Source organism: Notolepis coatsorum, assembly GCF_963971535.1.
Source record: "Notolepis coatsorum genome assembly, chromosome: 8".
In the NCBI taxonomy this organism is placed as follows: domain Eukaryota; kingdom Metazoa; phylum Chordata; class Actinopteri; order Aulopiformes; family Paralepididae; genus Notolepis; species Notolepis coatsorum.
The window spans coordinates 16,019,587-16,035,427 of record NC_140172.1 but is presented as its reverse complement, the minus strand read 5'-3'; the positions used below and the strand labels follow the sequence as shown (position 1 = coordinate 16,035,427).

The 15,841-nt window shown below is 43.9% G+C and overlaps 1 protein-coding gene across 1 annotated transcript in view; it reads left to right on the top strand.

Moving 5' to 3' along the window:
* The window catches only part of zzef1 (zinc finger, ZZ-type with EF hand domain 1), a 184,200-nt gene that overhangs the window by 151,869 nt on the left and 16,490 nt on the right, over positions 1 to 15,841 (top strand). The window contains exon 49 of the mRNA XM_084320319.1: positions 12,573 to 12,723. Within this exon, the coding sequence (XP_084176445.1) occupies positions 12,573 to 12,723 (151 nt within the window). The remainder of the gene's footprint in view (positions 1 to 12,572; positions 12,724 to 15,841) is intronic.

Below are 15,841 nucleotides of genomic sequence, written 5' to 3'. Positions count from 1 at the left end.
GGGCCGCCTATTTCCGATCCCTGCTATACTGTATGGATATTTCCCCCACCACTAAGTAACACGTACCTTTGATACTATACTGTATGGATATCATATTTCCCCCACCACTAAGTAACACGTACCTTTGATACTATACTGTATGGATATTTCCCCACCACTAAGTAACACGTACCTTTGATACTATACTGTATGGATATCATATTTCCCCCACCACTAAGTAACATGTACCTTTGATACTATACTGTATGGATATTTCCCCACCACCACTAAGTAACACGTACCTTTGATACTATACTGTATGGATATTTCCCCCACCACTAAGTAACACGTACCTTTGATACTATACTGTATGGATATTTCCCCACCACCACTAAGTAACACGTACCTTTGATACTATACTGTATGGATATTTTCCCACCACCACTAAGTAACACGTACCTTTGATACTATACTGTATGGATATTTTCCCCACCACTAAGTAACACGTACCTTTGATACTATACTGTATGGATATTTCCCCCCACCACTAAGTAACACGTACCTTTGATACTATACTGTATGGATATTTTCCCCACCACTAAGTAACACGTACCTTTGATACTATACTGTATGGATATTTCCCCCCACCACTAAGTAACACGTACCTTTGATACTATACTGTATGGATATTTCCCCACCACTAAGTAACACGTACCTTTGATACTATACTGTATGGATATTTCCCCACCACCACTAAGTAACACGTACTTTTGATACTATACTGTATGGATATTTCCCCCACCACTAAGTAACACGTACCTTTGATACTATACTGTATGGATATTTCCCCCCACCACTAAGTAACACGTACCTTTGATACTATACTGTATGTATATTTCCCCCACCACTAAGTAACACGTACCTTTGATACTATACTGTATGGATATTTCCCCACCACCACTAAGTAACACGTACCTTTGATACTATACTGTATGGATATTTTCCTCACCACTAAGTAACACGTACCTTTGATACTATACTGTATGGATATTTCCCACCACCACTAAGTAACATGTACCTTTGATACTATACTGTATGGATATTTTCCCACCACCACTAAGTAACACGTACCTTTGATACTATACTGTATGGATATTTCCCACCACCACTAAGTAACACGTACCTTTGATACTATACTGTATGGATATTTCCCCCACCACTAAGTAACACGTACCTTTGATACTATACTGTATGGATATTTCCCCCACCACTAAGTAACACGTACCTTTGATACTATACTGTATGGATATTTCCCACCACCACTAAGTCATAACACATGAACAGATCAGTCATTTGATTTTAATGCAGGTGCTCGCATTATAAATCGAGATCAGTAGGGTGCATTTGATTTGAAGCACCACGGCGGGTGTATTATACATCGAATGTATTATTATTAAAACACAACACTCACCATAATGCAGGCAGCCCTGCCCTGGACTTATTATTGTTTCTGCTTCGGTCCTCCAAAATCCATAATGTTTGAAACATGTCAAATGTCTACTCGCGTTGAATGCCCACCCAACTTGAACACAGTTGCTTGCTTCATTGCCCCGTGTTGCCATGTCAACACGCGAGAGTCACCGGTTGCTTATTGCGAGAGTTACCTGTTGCGATAAACCCTTATTTTAAGTATGACTCTTGTTTATTAAAAGAAGCTTTATAGGTCGTAGGCTCCTCTTCTGGCTCATCAGTTGATATTTCCCCGTTGCAAAGAAGTTATTCAAAGACGTTTGTTTTGTTTTTGCTCGCATGACGGCATCCCAAACGCGGAAGTGAAAGTGAAATTCCATTGGTTCTCCCAGTCCATGTGACCATTTCTAGCATTTCAATTGGCTATAGTGACAGCCATAGATATGATGAATAGATAGATACAGCTTCACATGACACTCTGGCGTCACGACGAGTGAATATTTCCTGCGCGTAAAATAAACATCATATTCTCAAAATAACCTGACGGGCCAGAAATTATTGCTGGCGGGCCCATTTCGGCCCGCGGGCCGCCTATTGCCGATCCCTGCTATACTGTATGGATATTTTCCTCACCACTAAGTAACACGTACCTTTGATACTATACTGTATGGATATCATATTTCCCACCACCACTAAGTAACACGTACCTTTGATACTATACTGTATGGATATTTCCCCCACCACTAAGTAACACGTACCTTTGATACTATACTGTATGCATATTTCCCACCACCACTAAGTAACACGTACCTTTGATACTATACTGTATGGATATTTCCCACCACCACTAAGTAACACGTACCTTTGATACTATACTGTATGGATATTTCCCACCACCACTAAGTAACACGTACCTTTGATACTATACTGTATGGATATTTCCCACCACCACTAAGTAACACGTACCTTTGATACTATACTGTATGGATATTTCCCACCACCACTAAGTAACACGTACCTTTGATACTATACTGTATGGATATTTCCCCACCACTAAGTAACACGTACCTTTGATACTATACTGTATGGATATTTCCCCCCACCACTAAGTAACACGTACCTTTGATGCTATACTGTATGGATATTTCCCACCACCACTAAGTAACACGTACCTTTGATACTATACTGTATGGATATTTCCCCACCACTAAGTAACATGTACCTTTGATACTATACTGTATGGATATTTTCCCCACCACTAAGTAACACGTACCTTTGATACTATACTGTATGGATATTTCCCCCACCACTAAGTAACACGTACCTTTGATACTATACTGTATGTATATTTCCCCCACCACTAAGTAACACGTACCTTTGATACTATACTGTATGGATATTTCCCCCCACCACTAAGTAACACGTACCTTTGATACTATACTGTATGTATATTTCCCCACCACTAAGTAACACGTACCTTTGATACTATACTGTATGGATATTTCCCACCACCACTAAGTAACACGTACCTTTGATACTATACTGTATGGATATTTCCCCACCACTAAGTAACACGTACCTTTGATACTATACTGTATGGATATTTCCCCCCACCACTAAGTAACATGTACCTTTGATACTATACTGTATGTATATTTCCCCACCACTAAGTAACACGTACCTTTGATACTATACTGTATGGATATTTCCCCACCACTAAGTAACACGTACCTTTGATACTATACTGTATGGATATTTCCCCACCACTAAGTAACACGTACCTTTGATACTATACTGTATGGATATTTCCCCCACCACTAAGTAACACGTACCTTTGATACTATACTGTATGTATATTTCCCCCCACCACTAAGTAACACGTACCTTTGATACTATACTGTATGGATATTTCCCACCACCACTAAGTAACACGTACCTTTGATACTATACTGTATGGATATTTTCCCCACCACTAAGTAACACGTACCTTTGATACTATACTGTATGGATATTTCCCCACCACCACTAAGTAACACGTACCTTTGATACTATACTGTATGGATATTTCCCCCACCACTAAGTAACACGTACCTTTGATACTATACTGTATGGATATTTCCCCACCACCACTAAGTAACACGTACCTTTGATACTATACTGTATGGATATTTCCCACCACCACTAAGTAACACGTACCTTTGATACTATACTGTATGGATATTTCCCACCACCACTAAGTAACACGTACCTTTGATACTATACTGTATGGATATTTCCCCACCACCACTAAGTAACACGTACCTTTGATACTATACTGTATGGATATTTCCCACCACCACTAAGTAACACGTACCTTTGATACTATACTGTATGGATATTTTCCTCCACCACTAAGTAACACGTACCTTTGATACTATACTGTATGGATATTTCCCCACCACCACTAAGTAACACGTACCTTTGATACTATACTGCAGGGGTGGCCAACCCGCGGCTCGCGAGCCGCATGCGGCTCTTTGCCCGTCAATGTGCGGCTCTTCCATCCATAAAAAAAAATAAAAAAAATAAAAAAAAAATATTTTTTTTTATTTTTTATTTTACTTTTTTTTTTTTTTACTTTTTTTTTTTTATGTCACTCATTCCATAAGGACGTAGAATAAACATTTACAATTTTTTTTTAAATGGTCCATTTGCATGTTCTTGGTATCTGAATCTAGGGACATATATGGATCAGTGTCAGAAATAGTGTGTCTGTTACTAGGCTTGAGTAAATTGTAATGAACCAAAGGAGAATATCAATTCTATTTAAAAAAGAATTATCTTTGACTGTAAATAACACCATGCTAAAATTGACCAGACCTGAAAAATCTAAGCAAATGAATAAAGGGAAGATGATTAAACAGAAGGTTTTGTAGATACAGTACTGAATTCTGCCATCTTTTTTATAATGTAAATTTCTCCACCATTTTTCATCATATTGCAACACCGTTTTTTGCAAGACGTTCACAGAAAGGTAGAGAAACTAACTGCGTTCTGTTTTATGGCAATAACGTTCAGGTTTGTGGGAGATAATCCCAAAAAATAAGAGAAATTAAAAAGTAAATCCAGAAGTCAGATGATTGACAGGGGCTGGTGTGAGCTGGGTAGGGTAGTTTTTCGAAATTTGAAAGCCCTGAGTCTCTTCCTTCAAAAGACTACACTCACTTTTGGCTGTGCCACTTCCTCCTGTCAATATGCGCCGGTTTCCGACTCAATGCCCTGAGATTTCTATAATCTTATATTTCACTAATAACAGTTAAAATAATTGGTAAACAAACATAATGCTGAAAATATACACTTTTACTGTATATCTCGGGCTTAAGAGGTTAACCCTGTGAGGCCCAAATTAAAAAGAAATTAGCAACTTCAGAGGCCAGAGGGTGGGACATATAAACACATTTACTATCAAATAGCATTGTGAGGCTGAACAACAGGACCAATTGACTATACATGTGCTTAAAGGGGAACTATCTTATAAATGGCTTTTTTCAGTGTTTACCATTGTTTCTTAGCTATGTGGACTTATATTAATAGGATATATGTCTCTAATTCTCATATTGGCGAATTCTTCCAATTCTCCTCTCACAATATTCACCCTCACTGAACTGAGTCATCTGAAAATGTGCATATCTGTGATGTCAGAGATTTCTCAGCTGCATAATAATGTGGCAGTTGATGTGGCAGTTGGCACCAGGCCACACAGTGGTTGGAGCCCAGCCTCAAAACGGCTTAAGATCTTGAGGTAGAAAAATGTGGTTTTTAGTACTTGATTAGAAATACAAAACAATGCATTTTTTTTGAAAAAAACCTAGGTGTTCCATAGACTCACAGGAATTGTGTAAAAGTGCCCAAATAGTGAAAGAAATAGTAAAATAGTTCCCCTTTAACATTTTTTAAATAAACATTATTTTTTTAAATGGCTAAAAGTGATTTTGTAATTTTGCAACCGTGGGTCTCACAGGGTACTTTTAACCCTGTGAGGCCCAAATAAAAAAGACATTAGCAACTTCAGAGGCCAGAGGGTGAGACCTATAAACACATGAAGGGTGCCGTGACTGAAAAAAAAGGTTGAGAAACGCTGGTATATGGTGTGGCTCTTTGTGGTACCACAGTAATTTTTTTGTGGCTCTTAGTCTCTGACTGGTTGGCCACCCCTGCTATACTGTATGGATATTTCCCCCACCACTAAGTAACACGTACCTTTGATACTATACTGTATGGATATTTCCCCCACCACTAAGTAACACGTACCTTTGATACTATACTGTATGGATATTTCCCCACCACTAAGTAACACGTACCTTTGATACTATACTGTATGTATATTTCCCACCACCACTAAGTAACACGTACCTTTGATACTATACTGTATGGATATTTCCCACCACCACTAAGTAACACGTACCTTTGATACTATACTGTATGGATATTTCCCACCACCACTAAGTAACACGTACCTTTGATACTATACTGTATGGATATTTCCACCACCACTAAGTAACATGTACCTTTGATACTATACTGTATGGATATTTCCCACCACCACTAAGTAACACGTACCTTTGATACTATACTGTATGGATATTTCCCCCACCACTAAGTAACACGTACCTTTGATACTATACTGTATGGATATTTCCCACCACCACTAAGTAACACGTACCTTTGATACTATACTGTATGGATATTTCCCACCACCACTAAGTAACACGTACCTTTGATACTATACTGTATGGATATTTTCCCCACCACTAAGTAACACGTACCTTTGATACTATACTGTATGGATATTTCCCACCACCACTAAGTAACACGTACCTTTGATACTATACTGTATGTATATTTCCCACCACCACTAAGTAACACGTACCTTTGATACTATACTGTATGGATATTTCCCACCACCACTAAGTAACACGTACCTTTGATACTATACTGTATGGATATTTCCCCCACCACTAAGTAACACGTACCTTTGATACTATACTGTATGGATATTTCCCCACCACCACTAAGTAACACGTACCTTTGATACTATACTGTATGGATATTTCCCCGGCCACCACTAAGTAACACGTACCTTTGATACTATACTGTATGGATATTTCCCACCACCACTAAGTAACACGTACCTTTGATACTATACTGTATGTATATTTCCCCACCACTAAGTAACACGTACCTGTGATACTATACTGTATGGATATTTCCCCACCACCACTAAGTAACACGTACCTTTGATACTATACTGTATGGATATTTCCCCACCACTAAGTAACACGTACCTTTGATACTATACTGTATGGATATTTTCCACCACCACTAAGTAACACGTACCTTTGATACTATACTGTATGGATATTTCCCCCACCACTAAGTAACACGTACCTTTGATACTATACTGTATGGATATTTCCCCACCACTAAGTAACACGTACCTTTGATACTATACTGTATGGATATTTCCCCACCACTAAGTAACACGTACCTTTGATACTATACTGTATGGATATTTTCCACCACCACTAAGTAACACGTACCTTTGATACTATACTGTATGGATATTTCCCCACCACTAAGTAACACGTACCTTTGATACTATACTGTATGGATATTTCCCCACCACTAAGTAACACGTACCTTTGATACTATACTGTATGGATATTTCCCACCACCACTAAGTAACACGTACCTTTGATACTATACTGTATGGATATTTCCCCACCACTAAGTAACACGTACCTTTGATACTATACTGTATGGATATTTCCCACCACCACTAAGTAACACGTACCTTTGATACTATACTGTATGTATATTTCCCCGGCCACCACCAGACACTGGGCTTCACTTCCACACCGGTTTTGCATAAAGACTCTTCAGGGGCCTAATGTCCTGATAGTCGGCATGGCGACGAGGTAAAAGATCCGTTTGGGGATTTGCATAGTTTCCGATCCCGGCCGGCCCCTGTCTGGCCGCGAGGGACGTCGCCGTCGACCACACGGCGCTGTAGATCGCTGCTGCTTGGTCCATTATTCAGTTGAGAAAAGATAAATAACGCACATCCTCCGTTCCTTGGTGCTGCTGAGCCAAACCATAGAAACAGTAATACCGTACTTTTCGGACTATAAGCCGCGGCTTTTCCCCCAATTTTTCGAGCATGCGGCTTATATAACGGTGCGGCTTATATGTGGACAAAACCCGAAAATCGAAATATTGCTTTTTTTACTGCATTGAAATGTTATTTATCTGTTCCCTTATTTACTTAATACAACTTGTAAATGAGTTAATTCTTGTTATTTGTCCGACAGTATTGTGTCCCAATGGGAGTCATTCTCTGTAGAGGTGGGAGTCGTTCTCTGTAGAGGTGGGAGTCGTTCTCTGTAGAGGTGGGAGTCGTTCTCTGTAGAGGTGGGAACTTAAAGCTCAATATAAGAACGGCCATGCACCACCACCCACAGAATCGAGAAAGAGCAATCAATCTGTCAAGCCTTTCCGTGTCCGGGCCGGGTGAGGTTTCCCGTGTTGAGTCAAATTAAGCCGCAGGCTCCACTCCTTACATTATGGTAATTAAACATTAAAACACATGCGGCTTATAGTCCAGTGCGGCTTATATATGTACACATCATTCAATTTAGCTGCTGCGGCTTATAGTCAGGTGCGGCTTATAGTGCGAAAAGTACGGTACATGAAACAAAGTGGGGCTCGCAACTCACTTTTGATGCTCCGAGGTGTTTTAATTGTGACAAATAATAGCAGCAGATGCAACGTTTCGACCCTTCCGGTCTTTTTCAAGTAGAGCGGAAGGGTCTAAACGTTGTATCTGCTGCTATTATTTGTCACAATTAAAACACCAGCATCAAAAGTGAGTTGCGAGCCCCGCTTTGTTTTAGGTACCATTATTCAGTTGAACCACAAATCCAACAAGTCCCATTTTTAAGATCATAGAAGTGCTCTTTTGTATGTTTATGTGATGGATTTCTGTCTATGAACTGGGTCTGGACTTAACTGTAGAGGTCACTCTGCCCAATGAAAGCAGAAGCACAGATCCATGTGTCCCCTCCCTCCAGTTTCTACGGTTACAGAGTGTAAACGCGGCAGCAATACATACGTACATATTGCTTTAAGAGCGCTGTTCAGAAGGGGGTGAGTTTTGGAAACGTTTGGGGTCTCACGGGAGAATGCTGGAGAGTTTTGGGGTCTCACGGGAGAAGGCTGGAGAGTTTTGGGGTCTCATGGGAGAATGCTGGAGAGTTTTGGGGTCTCACGGGAGAAGGCTGGAGAGTTTTGGGGTCTCATGGGAGAATGCTGGAGAGTTTTGGGGTCTCATGGGAGAATGCTGGAGAGTTTTGGGGTCTCACGGGAGAATGCTGGAGAGTTTTGGGGTCTCACGGGAGAATGCTGGAGAGTTTTGGTGTCTCACGGGAGAAGGCTGGAGAGTTTTGGGGTCTCACGGGAGAATGTTGGAGAGTTTTGGGGTCTCACGGGAGAATGCTGGAGAGTTTTGGGGTCTCACGGGAGAATACTGGAGAGTTTTGGGGTCTCACGGGAAAATGCTGGAGCGTTTTGGGGTCTCACAGGAGAATGCTGGAGAGTTTTGGGGTCTCACGGGAGAATGCTGGAGAGTTTTGGGGTCTCACGGGAGAATGCTGGAGAGTTTTGGGGTCTCACGTGAGAATGCTGGAGAGTTTTGGGGCGGAGTTCTGGAGTAAGGAGAGAGATATATATTAATTGTACCCATTCTGCAATCTGTTAATAACATTTTCAATCAATCAATCTGCACGGTGATTGATTGAATGAAAATTGTATTACCAGATTGCAGAATGGGTACAATACAGTACGGCTCAATACACACAATTGTTAAGGGGATGCAGACCAGAGAAAGACTTTCGTCTTGTTTACATCAGGGTCCCCCATTTTCAATTCATAATGAATTGTAAGTAAGGGTGCAACTAGCACCGTGCAATCCATTCTTTGTGGATCTAGCCCTAAGTAAGTTAGTTAGTTAGTTAGTAGTACTTACTCACTTCCCGACTGTCTCCCCTACTGGCTCCTGTACTTGTCGTCTGTTACTCGTGCTTTTATGTTCCTGTTTATTCATATTGTTCCCTGTTTCCCTGTGGTTCTATGTTTCTCTGTTTCTCTGTTTTTTGCTTATTATCAGTGACTTTGGGTCATTGAAAAGCGCTATACAAAATAAATGAATTATTATTATTATTATTTACATCAACAAGGAACAATCCACCCCTTGGCTGACGACTGGAAAGACACTGAGTAATATATGCAAATATATTTGGCCCAAAGCTGGATCAAAGGTTGTGATCGCCTGCCTACCCACTCTCAAAGAAATCCGATTACACAAGTTGCTGTTTGTCGCCCTCTCATGTGGAGGAAACGGACGACACTTCACTGACCTCAGACGTGCTTCAGTAGCAACGAGGCTCTTTTTGAAAATGAAAGCGTATCCAATCATCGCGGAATAGTCACCTCATTATCTGGGTTTTTTTACAGACAAAAGATCAAGGGATCCTTTCCAGGTTCCGTGTCCCTCACAGTACTGGGTCAGACCTGGTGCCTCACAGCACTGGGTCAGACCTGGTCCCTCACAGCGCTGGGTCAGACCTGGTCCCTCACTGGGTCAGACCTGGTCCCTCACAGCACTGGGTCAGACCTGGTCCCTCACAGCACTGGGTCAGACCTGGTCCCTCACAGCACTGGGTCAGACCTGGTCCCTCACTGGGTCAGACCTGGTCCCTCACTGGGTCAGACCTGGTCCCTCACAGCACTGGGTCAGACCTGGTCCCTCACAGCACTGGGTCAGACCTGGTCCCTCACTGGGTCAGACCTGGTCCCTCACTGGGTCAGACCTGGTCCCTCACAGCGCTGGGTCAGACCTGGTCCCTCACTGGGTCAGACCTGGTCCCTCACAGCACTGGGTCAGACCTGGTCCCTCACAGCACTGGGTCAGACCTGGTCCCTCACAGCACTGGGTCAGACCTGGTCCCTCACTGGGTCAGACCTGGTCCCTCACTGGGTCAGACCTGGTCCCTCACAGCACTGGGTCAGACCTGGTCCCTCACAGTACTGGGTCAGACCTGGTCCCTCACTGGGTCAGACCTGGTCCCTCACTGGGTCAGACCTGGTCCCTCACAGTACTGGGTCAGACCTGGTCCCTCACAGTACTGGGTCAGACCTGGTCCCTCACAGTACTGGGTCAGACCTGGTCCCTCACAGCGCTGGGTCAGACCTGGTCCCTCACAGCACTGGGTCAGACCTGGTCCCTCACTGGGTCAGACCTGGTCCCTCACAGCACTGGGTCAGACCTGGTCCCTCACTGGGTCAGACCTGGTCCCTCACTGGGTCAGACCTGGTCCCTCACAGCACTGGGTCAGACCTGGTCCCTCACTGGGTCAGACCTGGTCCCTCACTGGGTCAGACCTGGTCCCTCACAGCACTGGGTCAGACCTGGTCCCTCACTGGGTCAGACCTGGTCCCTCACTGGGTCAGACCTGGTCCCTCACTGGGTCAGACCTGGTCCCTCACAGCGCTGGGTCAGACCTGGTCCCTCACAGCGCTGGGTCAGACCTGGTCCCTCACAGTACTGGGTCAGACCTGGTCCCTCACAGCACTGGGTCAGACCTGGTCCCTCACAGTACTGGGTCAGACCTGGTCCCTCACTGGGTCAGACCTGGTCCCTCACAGCACTGGGTCAGACCTGGTCCCTCACAGTACTGGGTCAGACCTGGTCCCTCACAGTACTGGGTCAGACCTGGTCCCTCACTGGGTCAGACCTGGTCCCTCACAGCACTGGGTCAGACCTGGTCCCTCACAGTACTGGGTCAGACCTGGTCCCTCACACAGGGAACAAACTTAACTTTTTGACTTACCAGCCAAAAATTATAAATAGCTTTTTAGTATATCGCCATGTGTTATTATTACTATATAATACTCTCATATGCTATTTTCAATTAATATCATAAACAACATAAGGAATATTAGCATAATTTTTAGTGGACTGAAGGAATGAGTCAGCGTTAATAGTTTTAAATGCAAATAATTTATTGAAACATAGAAGTGGGGTCGGGACACACACACACACACACTGTTTCAACTCACCACCCCCGCATCATATTGTGTGTCTGTCTTCAAACTTCCACTCCTCTCGAAACTTTTTTATATTTGAATATCAACATTATCTGTCCATCCTCAGTAATCCTCAGTTTACTATAATATACTCCTGTCCTGACTAGTGACTCCATCGTCTTTCCAAACACGCGCACGCACACACACACAGGGAAAGGGAGAGTGCCCCCCCACCCCCCCATTTCCCTTTCCCCAGTCCACTGTCTGCTGTTCTCTATGGCTCTGCGCCTCTGCCTCTGATCAGGATTAGCTTGTTAGCTTACGCTAACGTTGTAGTGATTGTAATGGTACATAAACGTTAATTTCGGGCGATGTGGGCATAAAGGAATGGCGACGGTGCAAAGCATGTAGATGCATTTGACCCGTTGTGAGAAGAAAACAAACACCACGGACTCAAAAGGAAAGAAAGAAAGAAAAGAAAAAGGGAAATCAGGCGTCATTTACAAATTTGGTGAAGGTGTGGGTTTTGAGTTGGGATTTGAAGGAGTGCAGGGATGTAGCACTACGGATGTTTGGAGGGAGTGAGTTCCAGAGGGTGGGTGCGGCCACAGAGAAGGCTCTGGGACCAACGGTCTGCATGTTGGTGGTGAGGATGGAGAGGAGACCGGAGTCAGAGGACCGCAGCCTCCGGGGGGGGGGGGGGGGGGGGTGTAGGGATGGAGGAGGTCAGCTAGGTACCGGGGGGCAAGGGAGTGAAGGGCTTTGTAGGCGATGAGGAGGATCTTGAAATTGATGCGGGACTTGACTGGAAGCCAGTGGACATCCTTGAAAATGAAAAACCGTGCTTGGAAAAGTACTTAAAAGTCCTTGAATTTCATTTTGCAACGTCTGTGTGTGAACCCTGAGTGATGCTCCTTCTTCTTCACCTGTGACTCTGTGTGACCTCTGACCTCAGGGCGTGTGAGTGACTCTCTCTCTCTCTGTGTGACCTCTGACCTCAGGGCGTGTGAGCTGACGCTGCTGCGGCCGCTGTGGCAGCTCTTCACCTCCATGGAGGGCGGCCTGAGTCAGGACCCGACCAGCATCACGGTGCTGCTGCCGCTCCACCGCGCGCTCACTGAGCTGTTCTTCATCGCAGAGGCCCGGGCCATCGTGAGTGACACACACACACACACACACACACACACACACACACACACACACACACACACACACACACACACACACACACACACACACACACACACACACACTGACACACACTGACACACACTCACACACACACACTGACACACACACACTGACACACACACACACACTCACACTCACACACACACACACACACACACACACACACACACACACACACACACACACACACACACACACACACACACACACACACACACACACACACACACACTGACACACACACTGACACACACACACACACACGCGCGCGCACACACACACACGTGCGCACACACACACACGCGCGCACACACACACGTGCACACACACACACAAACATGATGTCGTTACGCCTCATACGATAATTGCCTAAGTAATTTTTTTGGGCCAAATTGAGATTTCTGCTTAACTGTAATCTCCTCAAACTGCTGCATTTTAACGTTACGTACACAGATGGCGATCGCATGACTTGGGCACAACTGCCTTAGTGTATGACATGTATGTACGAGGAAACAATGCCTAAGGAACGACATATTTTTGTTTAAAAGTCACCTTATTTTGTTACGCAATGGTTGTTGTGTTTTTGTATTTTTTGCAAACTTGTTGATACACCGTGTGGAACTTATTTTTTATATAATTTTTTTTTAAATCGTATGAGGCTAACGATATGTGCGCGCATGGAAGATACACCTTGTATTTAAAATAAATTAATAAAAAAGGTTTTATTAAACACAAATACATTTTTCTTTATGTATACACTCTCCCACCCAAACGCACACCACACTAAACTCAACTACTGTACCATCACAATAAAGTTGCAGCCTTATATTGTTACGGACAGTGTGTTGATGGTGTCCGGTTTGGGGGGAGCTTAATATTTAATGTTGTGTAGTTTTCTGCTCTCACCCAGTGTGAGGATAGCGGTTCATTGTGAGCGGGTGGTTGAGCCTGGTGGTAATCCCTTCCCTCTGCTCGTGGGCGACGTGTGTGAAGTGTGAAGTGTGACATGTTTTTCCTGGCCCACCTGTTCTGTTTGATGGGCCCCAGGGGCTCACAGAGCTCACAATATAATATAATAAACTTTATTTGTATAGCACTTTTCATACAGAAAATGCAGTTCAAAGTGCTTCACAGCAGTAAAAAATACAGACATAAGCGAGCATAAAAACAAGATAGAGAGGTAGCAAGGTAAGGTAAATCACAGTGTTTCACATTAGGATCTAACATCCCAATAGGCCTCTCTGTTTACATTCAGAGTAGAAAAGTGCGGTTTGATTCAGTTTAAAAATAGGCAAAAAATTATAAAATGGGAGCGGCCGGGTAGCGCAGCGGACTAAGCGTCTGCCTACCACCACAGAGACAGTGGGATCGAATCCAGCTGTGGTGCTTCCGGGTTGGCCGACCGTCCATACTGACACAATTGGCAGTGTTAGCGGGTGGGAAACCCCGCGAGGGTGGGTCCTGGTCGTTGTAAACAGCGACTCCTACAGTTCGGTCGGGGCACCTGCACAGCAAGGGAAGGATCTAAGAGAGGTAGTGTGACCTTCCACACGTTACACTCCCCCAGTGAGAGTCCACGCTGCCAGGTGAAAATAAGCGGTGGGCTGGATACACAATCACATGTGTCGGAGGAAGCATGTGATAGTCTCCGCCCTCCCAGACCGAAGGTAGGGGGTAGAGTGCGCAACGACCAGGTAGGGGATTGGGAATTGGCATAACGACTAACATTGGGATGATTCAGTTTAAAAATAGGCTAAAAATAATAAAATAGAATAGACGGAGTAAAATGTAATCTAATCTAATAAAAATATACACGGAACCGGTTCTCTACTGTGGAACCACAACAGTACAGGCGGGAGCTCGTTGTAGTGTGGTAGTGAAAGGGTTAACCTTCTGTAGTGTGGTAGTGAAAGGGTTAACCTTCTGTAGTGTGACAGTGAAAGGGTTAACCATCTGTAGTGTGGTAGTGAAAGGGTTAAGAAAACAGTATTCTGTGCATGCAGCAAGCCAACAGGTGAAGGTCTCCCATCTGTCGGTCCCGATGGAGAAACCACACCATCAGTGGACTCTGCGTCACTCAGAATGGGGTTTCAGTTAATGGACAGATGACCGACTTTGACTTTGCGTCTGCAGTGCAACGACTGTTGAGGCTCAGCCGGAGCAGTACCTGTCGGCAAACACCGGGGGGCAGTAGTGGTACTTAACAGGACAGAGAAAACGAGAGGGTGGAAGATGAAGTTGACCTGGGATGCCCTCTGCACACATGCATTACACACACACACACACACACACACACACACACACACACACACACACACACACACACACACACACACACACACACACACACACACACACTCGACTACATACCAGTAAACTCGCATATTCACTAATAACCTGTGTCACTGTTCTATACCCCCTGCTGTTTGTTTCTTTTATTATTTTAACTTCGACTTTTAACTGCCTTGCTGTGTTTTTTATGATCTGTAAGGTGACCTTGGGTGTCGTGAAAGGCACCACCAAATAAAATGTATTATTATTATAATAATAATAATATTATATATTATTACAAGACCGATGACAGACGCAGGGTGATGATGTGCTGTATGGTCCTACAGAGCCGCCTCAGTCACAAATCACTTATTGTGGACCGTGAATGTCACGAGTAATCATGATGTATCATTTGATTTGTCGTAAGTGCTTCAGGTCGTCACCGTCTCTTGAGCACAGCCGACTCTCTGAGGGGCCGTGGCCTTCTGTTCACTAGACACGATATAGCAGCCCCTCAGTCACATCTAGCTGATGGGGGGGGGATCAAGTGTCTTAACCCTTTCACTACCACACTACAGAAGGTTAACCAGAGATGGAGAGACTTCGGCTCAGCTTCTTCCCCCAGGCCATCAGAGTCTTGAACACTGAACTCTCTCCACACACACGCTCACACACTAGCAGTCACTTTAGCACGAACACACACACGCTGCACACGCTCACACTCAACGGTCACTTTACACAATGAAAAGGTCACTTTAAAAAAAAAACAGGAGTGGTTCTTGTATAGTAAACAGATGGATATAGCAAG